General features: G+C 41.0%; 1 protein-coding gene across 4 annotated transcripts in view; it reads left to right on the forward strand.

Moving 5' to 3' along the window:
* PCDH15 (protocadherin related 15) overlaps positions 1–13,036 on the forward strand; it is a 323,439-nt gene that overhangs the window by 94,895 nt on the left and 215,508 nt on the right. For all 4 annotated transcript variants that reach the window (XM_086752822.1, XM_086752821.1, XM_086752820.1 and 1 more), the window contains 3 exons: positions 12–131; positions 4,381–4,491; positions 7,235–7,405. In XM_086752822.1, the coding sequence (XP_086608948.1) occupies positions 12–131; positions 4,381–4,491; positions 7,235–7,405 (402 nt within the window). The remainder of the gene's footprint in view (positions 1–11; positions 132–4,380; positions 4,492–7,234; positions 7,406–13,036) is intronic.

Below are 13,036 nucleotides of genomic sequence, written 5' to 3' on the forward strand. Positions count from 1 at the left end.
TCTGCTTGCAGTTAACTCCAGTTGGAACAACCATCTTCACAGGGTTTTCTGGAAACAATGGTGCTACTGACATTGATGATGGTCCCAACGGCCAGATAGAATATGTCATCCAGTACAATCCTAACGACAAGGTAAGTGCATTTAACTATTTTTCTTTCTGATGTGTGAATATATACACACCTTGAAAGCAGCAAATGAAGAAGCGGTTGCTGTTGGACTTGATAAAGAAATTCTTTCCTGCATCATGTAAAACGTCCTCACCCCCTGTGAGCCTTGCTTGCCCTGCAGACACGGCTGGGTTGACCTTCCCTTTCATTGCTGTGCTGTTAGCAGCTGGATTACTTCAGGATCAATCGTTAATGATCCCCTGTCTTCTCCAGTGTCGTTCATGCGCTTCATCTCGGTTTTGTCATGCCTTTTCAGTCCATCACGGTAGTTGTATTTACTGCTACACATTTATACCTAGTGGATTCACAGCCAAGAAGTATTCGTAGACATGGCTAAGTTACTCTCCAAAGAGTAACTTCTGACTTCTCTGACGGCGTCCTTTGTATTTAAAGATCACTGCTGTAGAAATAGAGGGTTGTATATTATTAAGATAAAACACTAATGATCCCTACCTGTTATGTTTGCAAACACATACTTCGGAGACAAAAAGCTTAAAGTATTAAAATAAATTCTCTTTACAGTCAGATGTGTGAATTTGTCTATTTTATATAAAGTTTTTGCACACGGGCAATTTGTGTGAAGTGTCCATATGCATTTTCATAGCAAACTCAAAGTAATTTTAGCAGTCCTTTTTTGCAAACCAGGCTATCCTTCGCCGTGGGCTACGAGCACAGTCAGAGTGGATCAGCTGATGTGATAATTTGTGAGGCAGGCTAACCTGATTTTGTATTTGTCCCAAAGATGACACAGATGTTAAAGTAGGGGGGGAAAATAATAGTATGTATACTTGGTAACCTTTCACTGAAATTCCCTGCTTATAGTTAAGGGGAATTAGAGCAAAAATAGTTTTGTGGGAAAACAGCAGTCTGATTTTCAGCTTAGTTAGAAGTGTAGGCACACAAGTTCTGATTCAATTTGCACCATTTAAGCTGTACGCCTCACAAGGGCTTCAGTCCTGGTTCCAGTGATGTCAGCAAGAGTTTAAATATCTCCTGAATTACACTTACACTTTTTTAGGATGAATAATTCTGTAGAATAGTGACAGTAATAAGGAACAAGTCAGTGTGAAGTAACGTTATAAGAGCCTGCTTTTTTACTTTTCACTGGGGTAGTTGTTGATTTTTGCACAGCTACATGCTGAGGCGTAGTATTTACTTACTATATCTATGTGTTTTGAGGACAGAGATGGTTTCTTGAGAAACCCTGCAGCACCTCAAGCCACAGTCTTTCCTGGGGAGCACTGTTTTGCTAAGAGGCAATGTATTTTTGACAAAAGTGGAATTGTGATGTTCGGTTTTTGGGAGATGGGGGGCTTTCTGACTTTATTACGTATATTTGGAGCTATTTAATTTTTAAAATGTTTGCAGTAGTTTCTTAGATATTAAATTGATTGTGCAGATTTGAGCAGTCTCTTGAGTTACGGCACTTACTGCGGTTACTACTACTGCAGTTACTAGCAGACGGTGTGTGGGTTCATCATGTTACGTTGTCAGCTGTTCTTTGGACTGGTTGAAGAGTTTCTCTTCTGAACTTTATAACCAAAAGCAGGGTTTTTCTTTGGAAACAGTGAGTGCTAAAATGTTATGCTAACGTAATCTTTTAACTATTTGTATAACAGAAGCGTTATAAATAAATGTTATTCTACTGCCACAAATATTTGAAAAGCAAACAGGAGGCAGGAAGGAGTGACAGGAATGGACAAGCAGTTTCAAATTCACCAAAAAAAGGGCAACCTTTGGATTTTTTTAATCCACTCTTTTTTTTTTTCTTACTGTTAACTTACAGTACTTCATAAAACCAGCTCACATAGTGTCTTCTGTTTCAATAAAGACTATGAAAAATGTTGGCACTGAGAAAATACCTCTTCCAGAAAATGCTACTTCTAGATAACGTTAGAAAATTGATGGTGTTTTTTAAAAAATAAACATTTTAGCATACATTGAATATGTTGGTATACTGAAAACAATAATAAATTAAAAAAATCCAACTCTGTTAAAATATTATTTCTGTTAAAATATATTGTGCCACAATGAAATAGAGCTGCTTTGTATTTAGTTTACTCTTAAGGCAAAGTATTATATTGCTTAAAGACATATAAAAGCCAAGGAGAAAAATGAATGCAAATCATACTTGGTATAGGGCTGGGCTCTGAGCTGTCACATAAAGGAATACTATAAACATTTTCTTAGCTGTTAAAAGCGAAGGATCGAGTCAACTTGCCAAAAAGATTCTGTCTCCTAATGCGGAGTGGATTTTTAGATCTCCGGGGGCTCTATTTATACCTGAAGGTTATTAAGACAAATGCATCCCCAAAACAAGTTCTGGACTCCCTCCCTACTAGCTAATTTTACTGAGATTCGTTGTCTTCTGTTTGGTGAGGATTCAAAATTAAAAATATTTGGTTTATCTGGAGTTAGGGAATATGCGTAATGCTTTTGCTATACTCATCTTTCATCTATCATCACTCCGAGGAGTAAATGGAATTGTTATCCTGCTGACTTTCCCCGTTGTAAGTTTGCTGGCTGATCCGGTACCTTCAGGAGCTGCGAGGCAAACTTACATCTGGAAGTTAAGCTTTAGACCGCCACTGAATGATTGCATTTCTGTGCTGTGTTGGAGCAGGAGGGAATTCCAGACATAGGCAGTTTGGGAAGAAGTTGAAGTTTTTTACTGGAATTGTGCTGATCCTTCATAACAGTTCAGACTGTACGGTTCCACTTAAGTGCATCCTCGTGCCAAGATCTGCCAAGGAGAAGGCATTTACTTTGAGAGTGCCTTGGCTGATTCTCAGCTGCGGAGTCTTGTCCAGATGATTCTGGCCTTTTAAATCAGAGAAAAAGGGGCTAAAGCAGTTAGGAGAATCCTTGTGAGTTAGAAGTGGCACCTGTATGTGTGCGTGCATGAACATATGGCATCATCTTCTACAGCAAAGGTATTACCTGTTAGTTGTGTCATTCACAACCTGCTTGCTGGTTTGTGCAAAAACCATTAAAAGAAAGGAGGAGAGGAGGCAACGAAAGCGGTGAACTCAACTCTACTTGTTTCTTTCTTCTTCCAACAGTAAGAGCCTGTCTAGTTTCCTGTTTTCCCCCAGTACAAATACTGTAATCGGGTTTTTTTCAGTGTGAACTATGAAATTTTGTAATCCAAAAAATGAGTGCCAAACTCGGACATAAGCACAGTGTCTCCAGTTACTTTGCACGGTCTGTGATATGCTTTCCAATTCTCTTCTCCTGCGTAGCGCAAATATCTGCAACGTGGTGAATTTAACAATCAGTATAATTTATTTGCTGAAGAAAAAACTGTGATAGAAGCAAAAAATTCAACTTTTAGAGGAAACAAAGGCTTTGTTATGTGTTTTAAGTCAAGAATGGTACTTTGTACCTCTGCAGTGTCTTCTGTGACGAGATTTTGGAATATTGTATTGCTATTATATGTTCAACCTGCTTAAATGTTAACTGTATTCTACATAGATTCAAGCATGGAAAGATTTTTTTTTTATACGATTAGTTTGATAATAGAACTAGAACCAAACCTCCCATCTGAAACCTGTGTCTGCACCTGCAATCCTCCTCCCAAAATGAGTTAGTAGTCAAAGGCGATCCTTTAAAGGTGTGTGTACCCCAACAGTACTCTCCTGCCGTTCGATGCCACACCTTTGCAATCTGAATCTGTTTAAGAAAATACACAGAACAAACTGAATTTCACCCGATTGACCCTGAAATGTGAATTTACAAGTGTGTGAACATGTGCGTAGCTGCCACTGTGAACTGGCACCCAGGCGTGTAGTGTTGATGTTCTCTGCATTTACTACTTCGTTGCCCTCATGAAAGCCAGAAGATGCTTTCTACAATAGTGAGAGAAAATAGATGAAGGCAAGCTGAACTGTAGAAACCAAAGACCTGAACTCTTAGGTCACAGGTAGGGAAAGCTTTTCTGAATACAGCACTGCAAGTTCAACATGGCGAATCAGCAGGAAGTGGGATGGTTGGACTTCAGTTTGTGGTTGGAAGTAATAACGTGTATGCATCAGAGAGATTCTTTGTTGTGGGGTTCTTATAGTGTAAATTTGATGGGGAGAAATTTAAATCTCCAATTTGGAAAGCATATGCAGTTCTGGAATGCCATCCAAGTGATCCTCTCATTGTGCCCTATCTGAAACGTAGTTTAACTTTGACGTGTGTTCTATTTTATTGTACTTAATTTTTGCAGACTTCCAACAAGACCTTTGATATTCCTCTCACTTTGTCCGGAGCAGTAGTTCTACGGGAAAGACTAAATTATGAAGAAAAGACGCGTTATTTTGTCATTGTTCAAGCAAATGTAAGTACAGATCTCTTAATGGCTATTTACGCCACGGTTTTAGTTTGCAGATTGAGATTTTTCCAAGGAAAGGAAAAGTCTTGTTGATATACCAGGCCTGATATTACTCTTCTTCTGAAGATCTTATTTAAGATTTATCTGGGTCATTGAAAGCTTAGACACGTTATTACTGGTTTAAAAAGCTTGCTCAGTGTGTGTAACAAGACAGCCTTTTTGGCACAAGGAACAAGTTGCAGATTTAAAGCACAGCCCACGCAGAAAAGTGCATTCTAGTGTCACTAAGTGTTCATTTTCTAACAAATCTAGCGATGCTAATTTGATCTTAAATGAGTTTAATGGGTACAATTTGGTTGTATCCTTCAGGTTTGAAATGCATTTTTCTATAAAGAGGTGATTTTTCTTTCAAGTCATATTGCAAGCGTATGTAGAAGTTTTTAGAGTGGCTGGCAGTGGATAATGCGTACTGAGAAGAATAGTAATGTTTAAACTGTATCTAATATATCTGTCATCAGATACATTTCTTGGTGCCCTTGATGGCTGTGAAAGCTTATTTTGCCTTTTTGTCCTTGTGATAATAGCTGAAATGAAAACTTTTCCTCTGTTGTTTACCTCTGTTGCAGTACTGCTTCATTTGTGGGAAAATGAGAATGCTGTGAAGCAATGTTAGATAGCTTGCTCCTGAATTCACACATTTCTATTACTGTCATCTTTCTGATACAGAATTGTAGATAGATGTTATAATTCACTTTCCTGTGTATTCTGTGGCATGCTCAGCATTCCCCTAATAGAAGATAGGCTCTGGGGGTGTCTCAGGGCTTTTTGTACCTAGATGTTTTTAAAGATGCTTCCTACTTCCTAGATCAAGTCGTTTCACGTGAGTAACGTAACCTGTCGATCCCTTGCACAGGAATATGCGAAGGCTCAGAGCTGATCTGCCATGTTGTTTTATCAATAATTTATTCCGCAGATCACCACTCTTTTCCTTTGATGTCATTGCTGTGAGTTTCAGGAAACGCTCTGCTCCTAGAAAAGTAACTGGGGTAGTTGAGCAGGTCATGTTTTTCAAGAGAGGCATGGCGTGCAGCAGTGCGGACTCCCCACGTGAGGAAGGGAGCCTGTCACGCCGCAGGAACCACTGGTGAAGGCGCAGCTTGGGGCGTGCAGTGCCAGGACTGCAAAGCAGGCTTTGATTAATTTGGTCATTCCTTTCAATATGCATCCTTACACAGTAAATTGGCACCTTTGTGGTGCGCGGTTTGGGACTAGAGCTGTGCTGATAGCTTCTGTATCGTGTTTATACGTGATGGCACAGCTTAGAAATGTCTGCGAGGCCGTGCATTTTCTCAAAAATACCCAGATGGGACTGAGCCCACTGAAGTTTTGAGTGCTCACAAGTGAGAAACTAGATCTCAAAGAAAGGCTTCCGTTAAGCTCTAGAGCTTTTTTAGGAGTTTGCTCTATGCACCCTTCTATAGTTATTTTTAAATTTTACAAGATATTGCAGGTTGTGTTTAATTCTCTCTGTTGTACGTACTATGCAGTCATACTTGTGTTCCACTGGCTCCGTTAGCAGTGGTCGTTAATTGTCCGTGCATCCTGAAGGTACTACGTGAAATGAATTACTCTCTCTGTGCTTTGATCCAGTATTACTCATAGGCACAAACTGGGGAGTGTCTAAAGACTAGTTGATGATGAAGGCTGCTCCTTGGAGCTGGTATTGTTGTTCATCATGACCACGACGAAAATGGAATGCAGAAATTCCCATCTGCAGTGACTGTGAATGTAAAGGGGTTCCAAGAACTGGGTGGACTGCAAAGTAGGGGGAAAAAATGTATCCAATTGTATTTAGAGCAGTGAGCTAGTCCTCTTACAGTCCTCACAACAGTTCCTCTGTGAAAGCGGAAATATTTTTGACTGTTTAAAAAAGAAATTGATAGTCATGAGGCATCTTCACTATGATAACAAGAAGGAAAAGGTGAACTGTTGCTAGTGTGTACATTGTTCAGAGTATAAAATTAAACCACGTCGTTCCCGCTGTTCAGGAAAGTGGGGCTTTATTCTGTACCATCTGCAAAGGAAAAAAGGAGACAATAAAGAAGTTGCAGCAGTCAGTAGTGTCTTGTGTACCTTGTGCTGTCCTCTGGCTGGGTTGGTTGTTTTGGTTTTTTTTTATTTTTTTTTTCAAAAAATGGGGAAGGGAGGTGCTAAATCTTTCTTAAATGAGAGTCTGCAGAGTTGGATTGAGCATTACAGTGCAGGGCCTCTACACTGCCAATTGGGAAAAAAAAAAGTTGCTACTGCTTGTACTTTCCATTTCTGTAAGCGAAATTCCTTTCACATACAGACGGGATTTGGCGGAGCTGCGCAAGGCAGCACAGGAGTGGATTTCAGATTATAAGTAAGGCATGAGAGACGACTTCTCTTATACAGATATGCTGCATTTTCATAGATTTAACAAGAGGTGTATCTTCATTTCACACATTTCTAGAGAATTAATTTCTCAAAACTGTATTATTTCTGAGCAATAGATGTCTCACGGTATTTCTTAATTCAAGAAACTTTAACCTGTTAATTGTATTTCTGAGCCTTTAAGGCTGTAGCTCTGAGACTGAAGTTTCTGTAATTATCTATTTCCCAGAACCTGGATAATTGCAATGCTTATATGTTTTGCCGTTAGCTTTAATCTTTCCTGTAGATTCTGAGTTCAGGAAGTCTCACTGAATATAACTTGCTTGCTCCACAGGACCGAGCCCAAAATCTTAATGAGCGAAGGACTAGTACAACCACCCTGACGGTAGACGTGCTCGACGGGGATGATCTGGGACCAATGTTTCTTCCTTGTGTCTTGGTGAATAACACTCGTGACTGCAGACCTCTCACCTACCAAGCGAGCTTGCCGGAACTGACTGATCCTGTAAGTCCTCTTGGTTTTCTGCAAGTTTTGTATATGTTATGTGTTTGTTTTGCAAGCAACTGCCATCTTTTCTGTGGGTGCAACTAAGAACTGTAACTAGGAAGGTCATTTATTCTTTAGGCCACATTTCATGTGCTGAACAGAAGAAAACCAAGGTAAGACATGTATATAGAGAGAGAGATATAGGAATAGATGGTGACATTCTAGCTTTGATAGGCAAGCTGCTCATTCTGTACAAGGGCTGAACCTTGCTGAAATACAGTAAATTGTGGAATTGCTTTTCCTGATCTGTCCGTGTTTTGCTCCTGAAATATCCTGAAGCAGCACATATGAGAAGTCACTTGATGTGTTATTCCGTTTAGGGTTGTTACAGACCTTAGGAGAAATATATTTTTGAAGAGGAAGCGTTAGTCACTAGTCCCTGAAAAGGTTGTTGCTGTTACCTGGTTTCAGTCAGGAGGCATCAAAGAGCCATGTCTGTTTATCCCACGTAGATGCTTGTACTAAGTATGTCAGTTAGAATCAGTTAGAATGGGATAAAGGTCAGTGCAAGGCTCGTTTCACACCTGAATGTGCACAATAAATCACAAAGGAAGAGCTGAGAGCTTTATCATTTCTTGGTACAAGGTGGTGCTGACTCCCCTTCCTTACAACTTGGTGTAATGGAGATGTGCATCTCTGTGGTGGGTGAAACAGAAGTATGAATTTCTTAATTGATATTGATACATGACCTTTGATTCATGTCTTGAAGAATATAAAAAGGAAGAACCAATTGAATCACTAGGTATTACCTCACCCAAGTGACATTGACATTAAGATGACATTAAGGTAATGTTAAATATTGACGTTAAGATCACGACTTCCCGTGTTTGTTGCGGGACATGCTCTCTGTCCTGCATCCCCTGACCAGGAGGCAGGGGAGGCTGAGACTGTAAGCGTGGAGGTTCTGCTGTTCTCTGTGCTGTTCACCTTGCTGTCCTGTGCCTCGTGGTCTTTTCCCATTCCACACGTTATGGTTTCCTGCTTTGTCTGGCCTCGGGGTCCTGCTGCAAATGTGCGTGAGCAGGGATGCCGAGCACTGCTGCCACCCTGCTTGATTGACTCAGATGATGCTCTTGGCAAGTTTCAAAATCTCTTGTAGTTGTATCCATTTTAGGAACAGCTGAAATTGGGTCTAATAGACAGCAGCTGATCAATAGCTTCTGCACAAGTTAATGGTACAGGCTCTGGTTTAACAACCAGTACCACCTCAAGGAGGTGACGTAAGGTTATGGTAATCAAGATGTGCGATTAGCCTTCCTTCTGGTTAAGGAAGGATTCAAACAAGGTTCGGGTAGGTGGTATAAATCAGTCTGGACCCCTTGGCACACTTCTGAAGGAAGATTGGGTCTTACAGGGCACGTGTGCCTCCAAAGGAGAGGAGGTGGTGTTTCTCTCTGCTGGCAAAGCTCTTCCTGACAACTGGAGCCTGATTTGTAAGGTGTAGCAAGACTGGAGCCTTGAGACGTTCAGCTTTTGACAGCAGTGAATCAGTTGGGAAAGGGATGGACAGAGACCTTCCAAATTTAACCTTATTATATTGATTTACGCGTATCTCTCACTTCTACACCTTGGTGTTTGATAACCCTTTGTAACTATCTGTTTTGAATTGTGTGAATAAACCCTTTTATTTTAGATTTTACATTAATTTGACTTGGGCTTAGTGTCATCTTCAGTGAACTGGGCAACCACAAGTTATTTCCCTGCTGAATATGTGGCCTCGTCAGGGTTACTGGGATATACGAACTCTGGAGAATGGCAGAGTTTGACCTCATTTTGTCTGCACAGATCTGATAGTTCCCAGTATAGAGGCAGAAATAATGAGTAACTGGTGTTTGGTCGTTACCTTGATTTTTATCTGCTTATCTTAAGGCATCATGCAAGTAATACAACTTTCCTGACACAACTGTCTTGGGTAGAAGGAATCCAGTTCTGCCGTTGTTCCTCCCCTTGGTCAGGCACATACGCTGTGCTGGAATACAAAGTGGTGTCTGCCAAGGAGGGTATCTAGGCTGGGAAAAATCTGAATGTATTAATTCAACTTCATAAGCTACAGTCTGTTCAAGTGTCAGCTTTTTTTTTGTTTGCTTTTTGGCTTTTCGTGTCAAACTGCCCCTTGAGAGATGTGATCCTTGAAATGAGAAACTAGTTCTGGTGATAAACTACCAGCTACTTGCTCTTTATATCTTCGGAGCACTGCATCTGTTTTGATAAACTTAAGTGAAGGAAGGATGTTTGAACTCAAAGTTTTATGTTGGTACCTCCAATGTTTACTTGACTTGTAAATGAGAATTCATTTAGAAGAGACTGATGTATCTAAAAAGGTTCAGGTAGTAAAAAAAAGGTATTACGTTTGTCCTGCAAGCAGCCATGTGGTAAAATGCAAAGAGGCCTGAGCTGTCTGGGCTGGCAGTGGGCTCGTGCGGTGCTCTGATCCGGCCAGGCAGCCCGGGCACAGGACCTCGTTCAGAGATAGGTTGAAGATTTCTGTGTGGCGTGGAACCGTTGCATTGCACCACGTAGACAAGAGCCATCTCAATCCATAATGCTGTAAGGCTCGAACTACAATGTCAGGTTGTATCAAAGCTGATAGTGACCAATATCCTCCTCAGAACGATTTATCTGAAGTTTCTTGCACAAGTTGTTTAGTTAAAGATCAATCTTAATTACGCTGTAGGTGTTGAATCTCCCAGTGAGCGTAGCAAATGGAACAGAATACCATTTGCTGCAGTTTTTTAAATCATAGCCACTACATAGGCTAAAGGACTGTTTTCAGTTCAACATTGGCATTTTTTTAATTTGCTTTTTAATTTTTCAATGAACATGAGAAGGAATATTAATGAATCTGGAACAAAGAGCGTTTAATTACGAATTATTCAGAAGCAGTAGCTTGAAAAAGAAGTCCTGCTTTACAAGGCAAGACGCCTGCTCAGCTGACCCCTAAAGCAAAGATTTTAATGTAACTGGTAAGAATAATATTTCTGTCCAGTCTTTCATGATTACTTGTCTTTAGTTGGCCTCCGTCCATGAATTCACTGAGGTAAAAATCCTATTTCCTTTCCAAGATTCTTTCCCTAAGATGCTCTAAAGCAGCTGCACGCGCTGGCGGTGAGGAATCCGTACAGCCTGTGCTTTGTTGATGGTCTTTGGCTGGCGGAGGTGGAAGAGGCCAGCAAAATTAACAGATCTCTTTGTTACCAGAGAAGCAATTTATTTTCCTGAAGAACATCAAGGTTTACACTGCGCCTTCTGAGAGCTGGTCTGACTCGTGGCAGCGCTAATAATATTACTGAATGTGCTCCAGGCTGGGCAGAGTGCTGTATAATTAAGGTTTTTACAAGTGTATGAAGAGGTTTTGCATCTCTGCCGCTTGCACAGACAGTGTAAGTTCCCCCAAAGCTGCAGATTATCCAAGCAGAGCCGGGCTTACCCGATGGTCCTCCCTGGCTGTGCACATAGAATGAAACGTTACGGTAGTACCTTCTCGGTCAGCCGGGTGCTCGAACCAGCTGAGCTGTGCCATGAGGTGCGATGTTCTCCATTGATGGTTTTGCGGATGTCACTGCTGCAGTGCCACGAATGGGCTACTGTAATTAATTGCTACGATGGCCTCGTTAGGTCTGTGACCACAGCTAAGGTGGTGTAAACATCAGCGTCTCTGTTAGCAAATGCTTGTGGGGTGCTCTTGCAGCTTTGTCGAGGAGGCAGAAACTCGTAGTTTGGAGAACAAACTTGGGATGTTTCTGTAGCACATTAACTCTTTTGAATGCTTCATCTTGTGGTAAGTGAGGGCTGAAGTGCCTTGCTGCTGAAGTGGGGACGCAGAGCTAATTTATCTGCCTGTAACCCACACCTTAGATTGCATGTTGCTTCCCCGAGCGCTGACTTGCTTGTGAAGTGCGACCTGTGGAGTCTGATTTGGTGCCCGTGCCAGCGATGGAGTGAGCTGCCTTACAGCTTCCCAGACTAGGAGGGGAAAAGAAATAGATCTACTGAGTTTTGAGTCCTCTGATGATCACTGCAAAAATCCTCTTGCAGAAAAGACACCAAAACCCATGATAAAACAGCGTTCAAAGTCACGGTTTGAAGTTCTGGCTCATCATACGCGTGCGGCTCCTTTGACTTCATTTCCTTCAGGGGAACGCACAGCGCAGCTTCAGGGATGTCTTACAACGAGACAACGAGTCTTAAACCTGTCAAACTCCAAGTTCCACGAGTCGGATGTATTCCCTTCTAACAAAAAAAAAGGTGTCTGTGCTAGATGAAAGGAGCTGTGTATGAACCTCCTGTGTCTGCTGATTAGTCCGTATACTTCTCTGTTTTTCCCTGACTGTTACCGTCCTACTTTCTCTCTAGGAATGAATTTATTGTTAGCTAAATTTATGTTCCTGATAAAAGCCATGTGGGTTGGCTGTTAGGTTTTGGCTGGTTTGGCTTGGTGGTTTTTGGTTTTTTTTTTTTTTTGTATAGTCTTGTATTTGCCTTAGTGATTCCGTGTCTGATCAAATCTAGTAATTTTTTTTTCTTCCATTGTCTCAGGAAGACTTCAGTAAGTTAACATTTATAAATAGTACATGCAAGTCATCAAACAGAGTTAAAAAATGTAACCTTCTGAACATCTCACAACATTGGAAAGATAATTTCTCCTCCTCCTTTCCCCTTCATTGTATACCTGTCGTGCTTGCTTTGTGAAGATTTTGTCCATTTCTCTACTCAATTTTTTCCATCATCATGCAAAGAAGGAAAGCCAATTAGCAGTACAATTTAGATTAGGTTTATTTAATCAGTTGCTAGCCTAGTTTGGCAACAAACTGACTCATTACCAGGTTTTGCAGGGTAATTATCAGTCTGCATGAGCGCTAATATACTCCATGACACCTATGAGGCTTTCTTTTTACTCATTCAAAATTCAACACTTCAAGCACCTGCCTGCATTATGAGGTGTTGCTTATTAATGCACCACTGATGTATGTTTCTAGATGTAAAGTATTTATTTTTGTGCTAATTATCCTCAGTATCCTGAGGAGCTGTGTCAGCAGGGTCCTTCCAAAGCCTGGGCTTAGCTGCCCTGTTGAGGAGAAGCTCAAGGAGATGGGTCTGAGCAGAGCTAGATGAAAGGTTAAAATGAAACAAAAAATAGATTCTCTGAAGAACAGTGTGGTGGGGGGGGTGGTAAAAAAAACCGTGGAAGAGCAGGAGGTGCCCTTAGCAACCCTGGAGCTTTTATTGGCAGGAAGGACCTCTTCATTTAGGTTAGTTTGGGTTCGGGGGAAGAAAACTGAACTTTAAGAGGTGGTGGTGTTACCCTGCTGGGTAAAAGCCTTGTTTGCGCAGTGAGGGAGCCCGTCCTCCCTGGAGAGCAGTGCGCATGTCCTGTAACGCGTGGTTTTGCAACTGGGAAGTGCAGACTTTAGATGGTACAGTGAAATGGACGGTTTTTCTCTGCTGTTGCAGAAATCAATAGTTACTTTCTTTTACTGCAGCGTCTAGGTCATGATATAGTCTATATGTAAAACTGAGCGGAGTCTTTTCTGATCACTTCAACTTTTTTTTTTTTTTTTTTTTACTAGGAGAAAGGTTTTGAATACTTAA

This window comes from Chlamydotis macqueenii, chromosome 7 (genome assembly GCF_036417535.1).
Source record: "Chlamydotis macqueenii isolate bChlMac1 chromosome 7, bChlMac1.mat, whole genome shotgun sequence".
Taxonomy (NCBI): Eukaryota; Metazoa; Chordata; class Aves; order Otidiformes; family Otididae; genus Chlamydotis; species Chlamydotis macqueenii.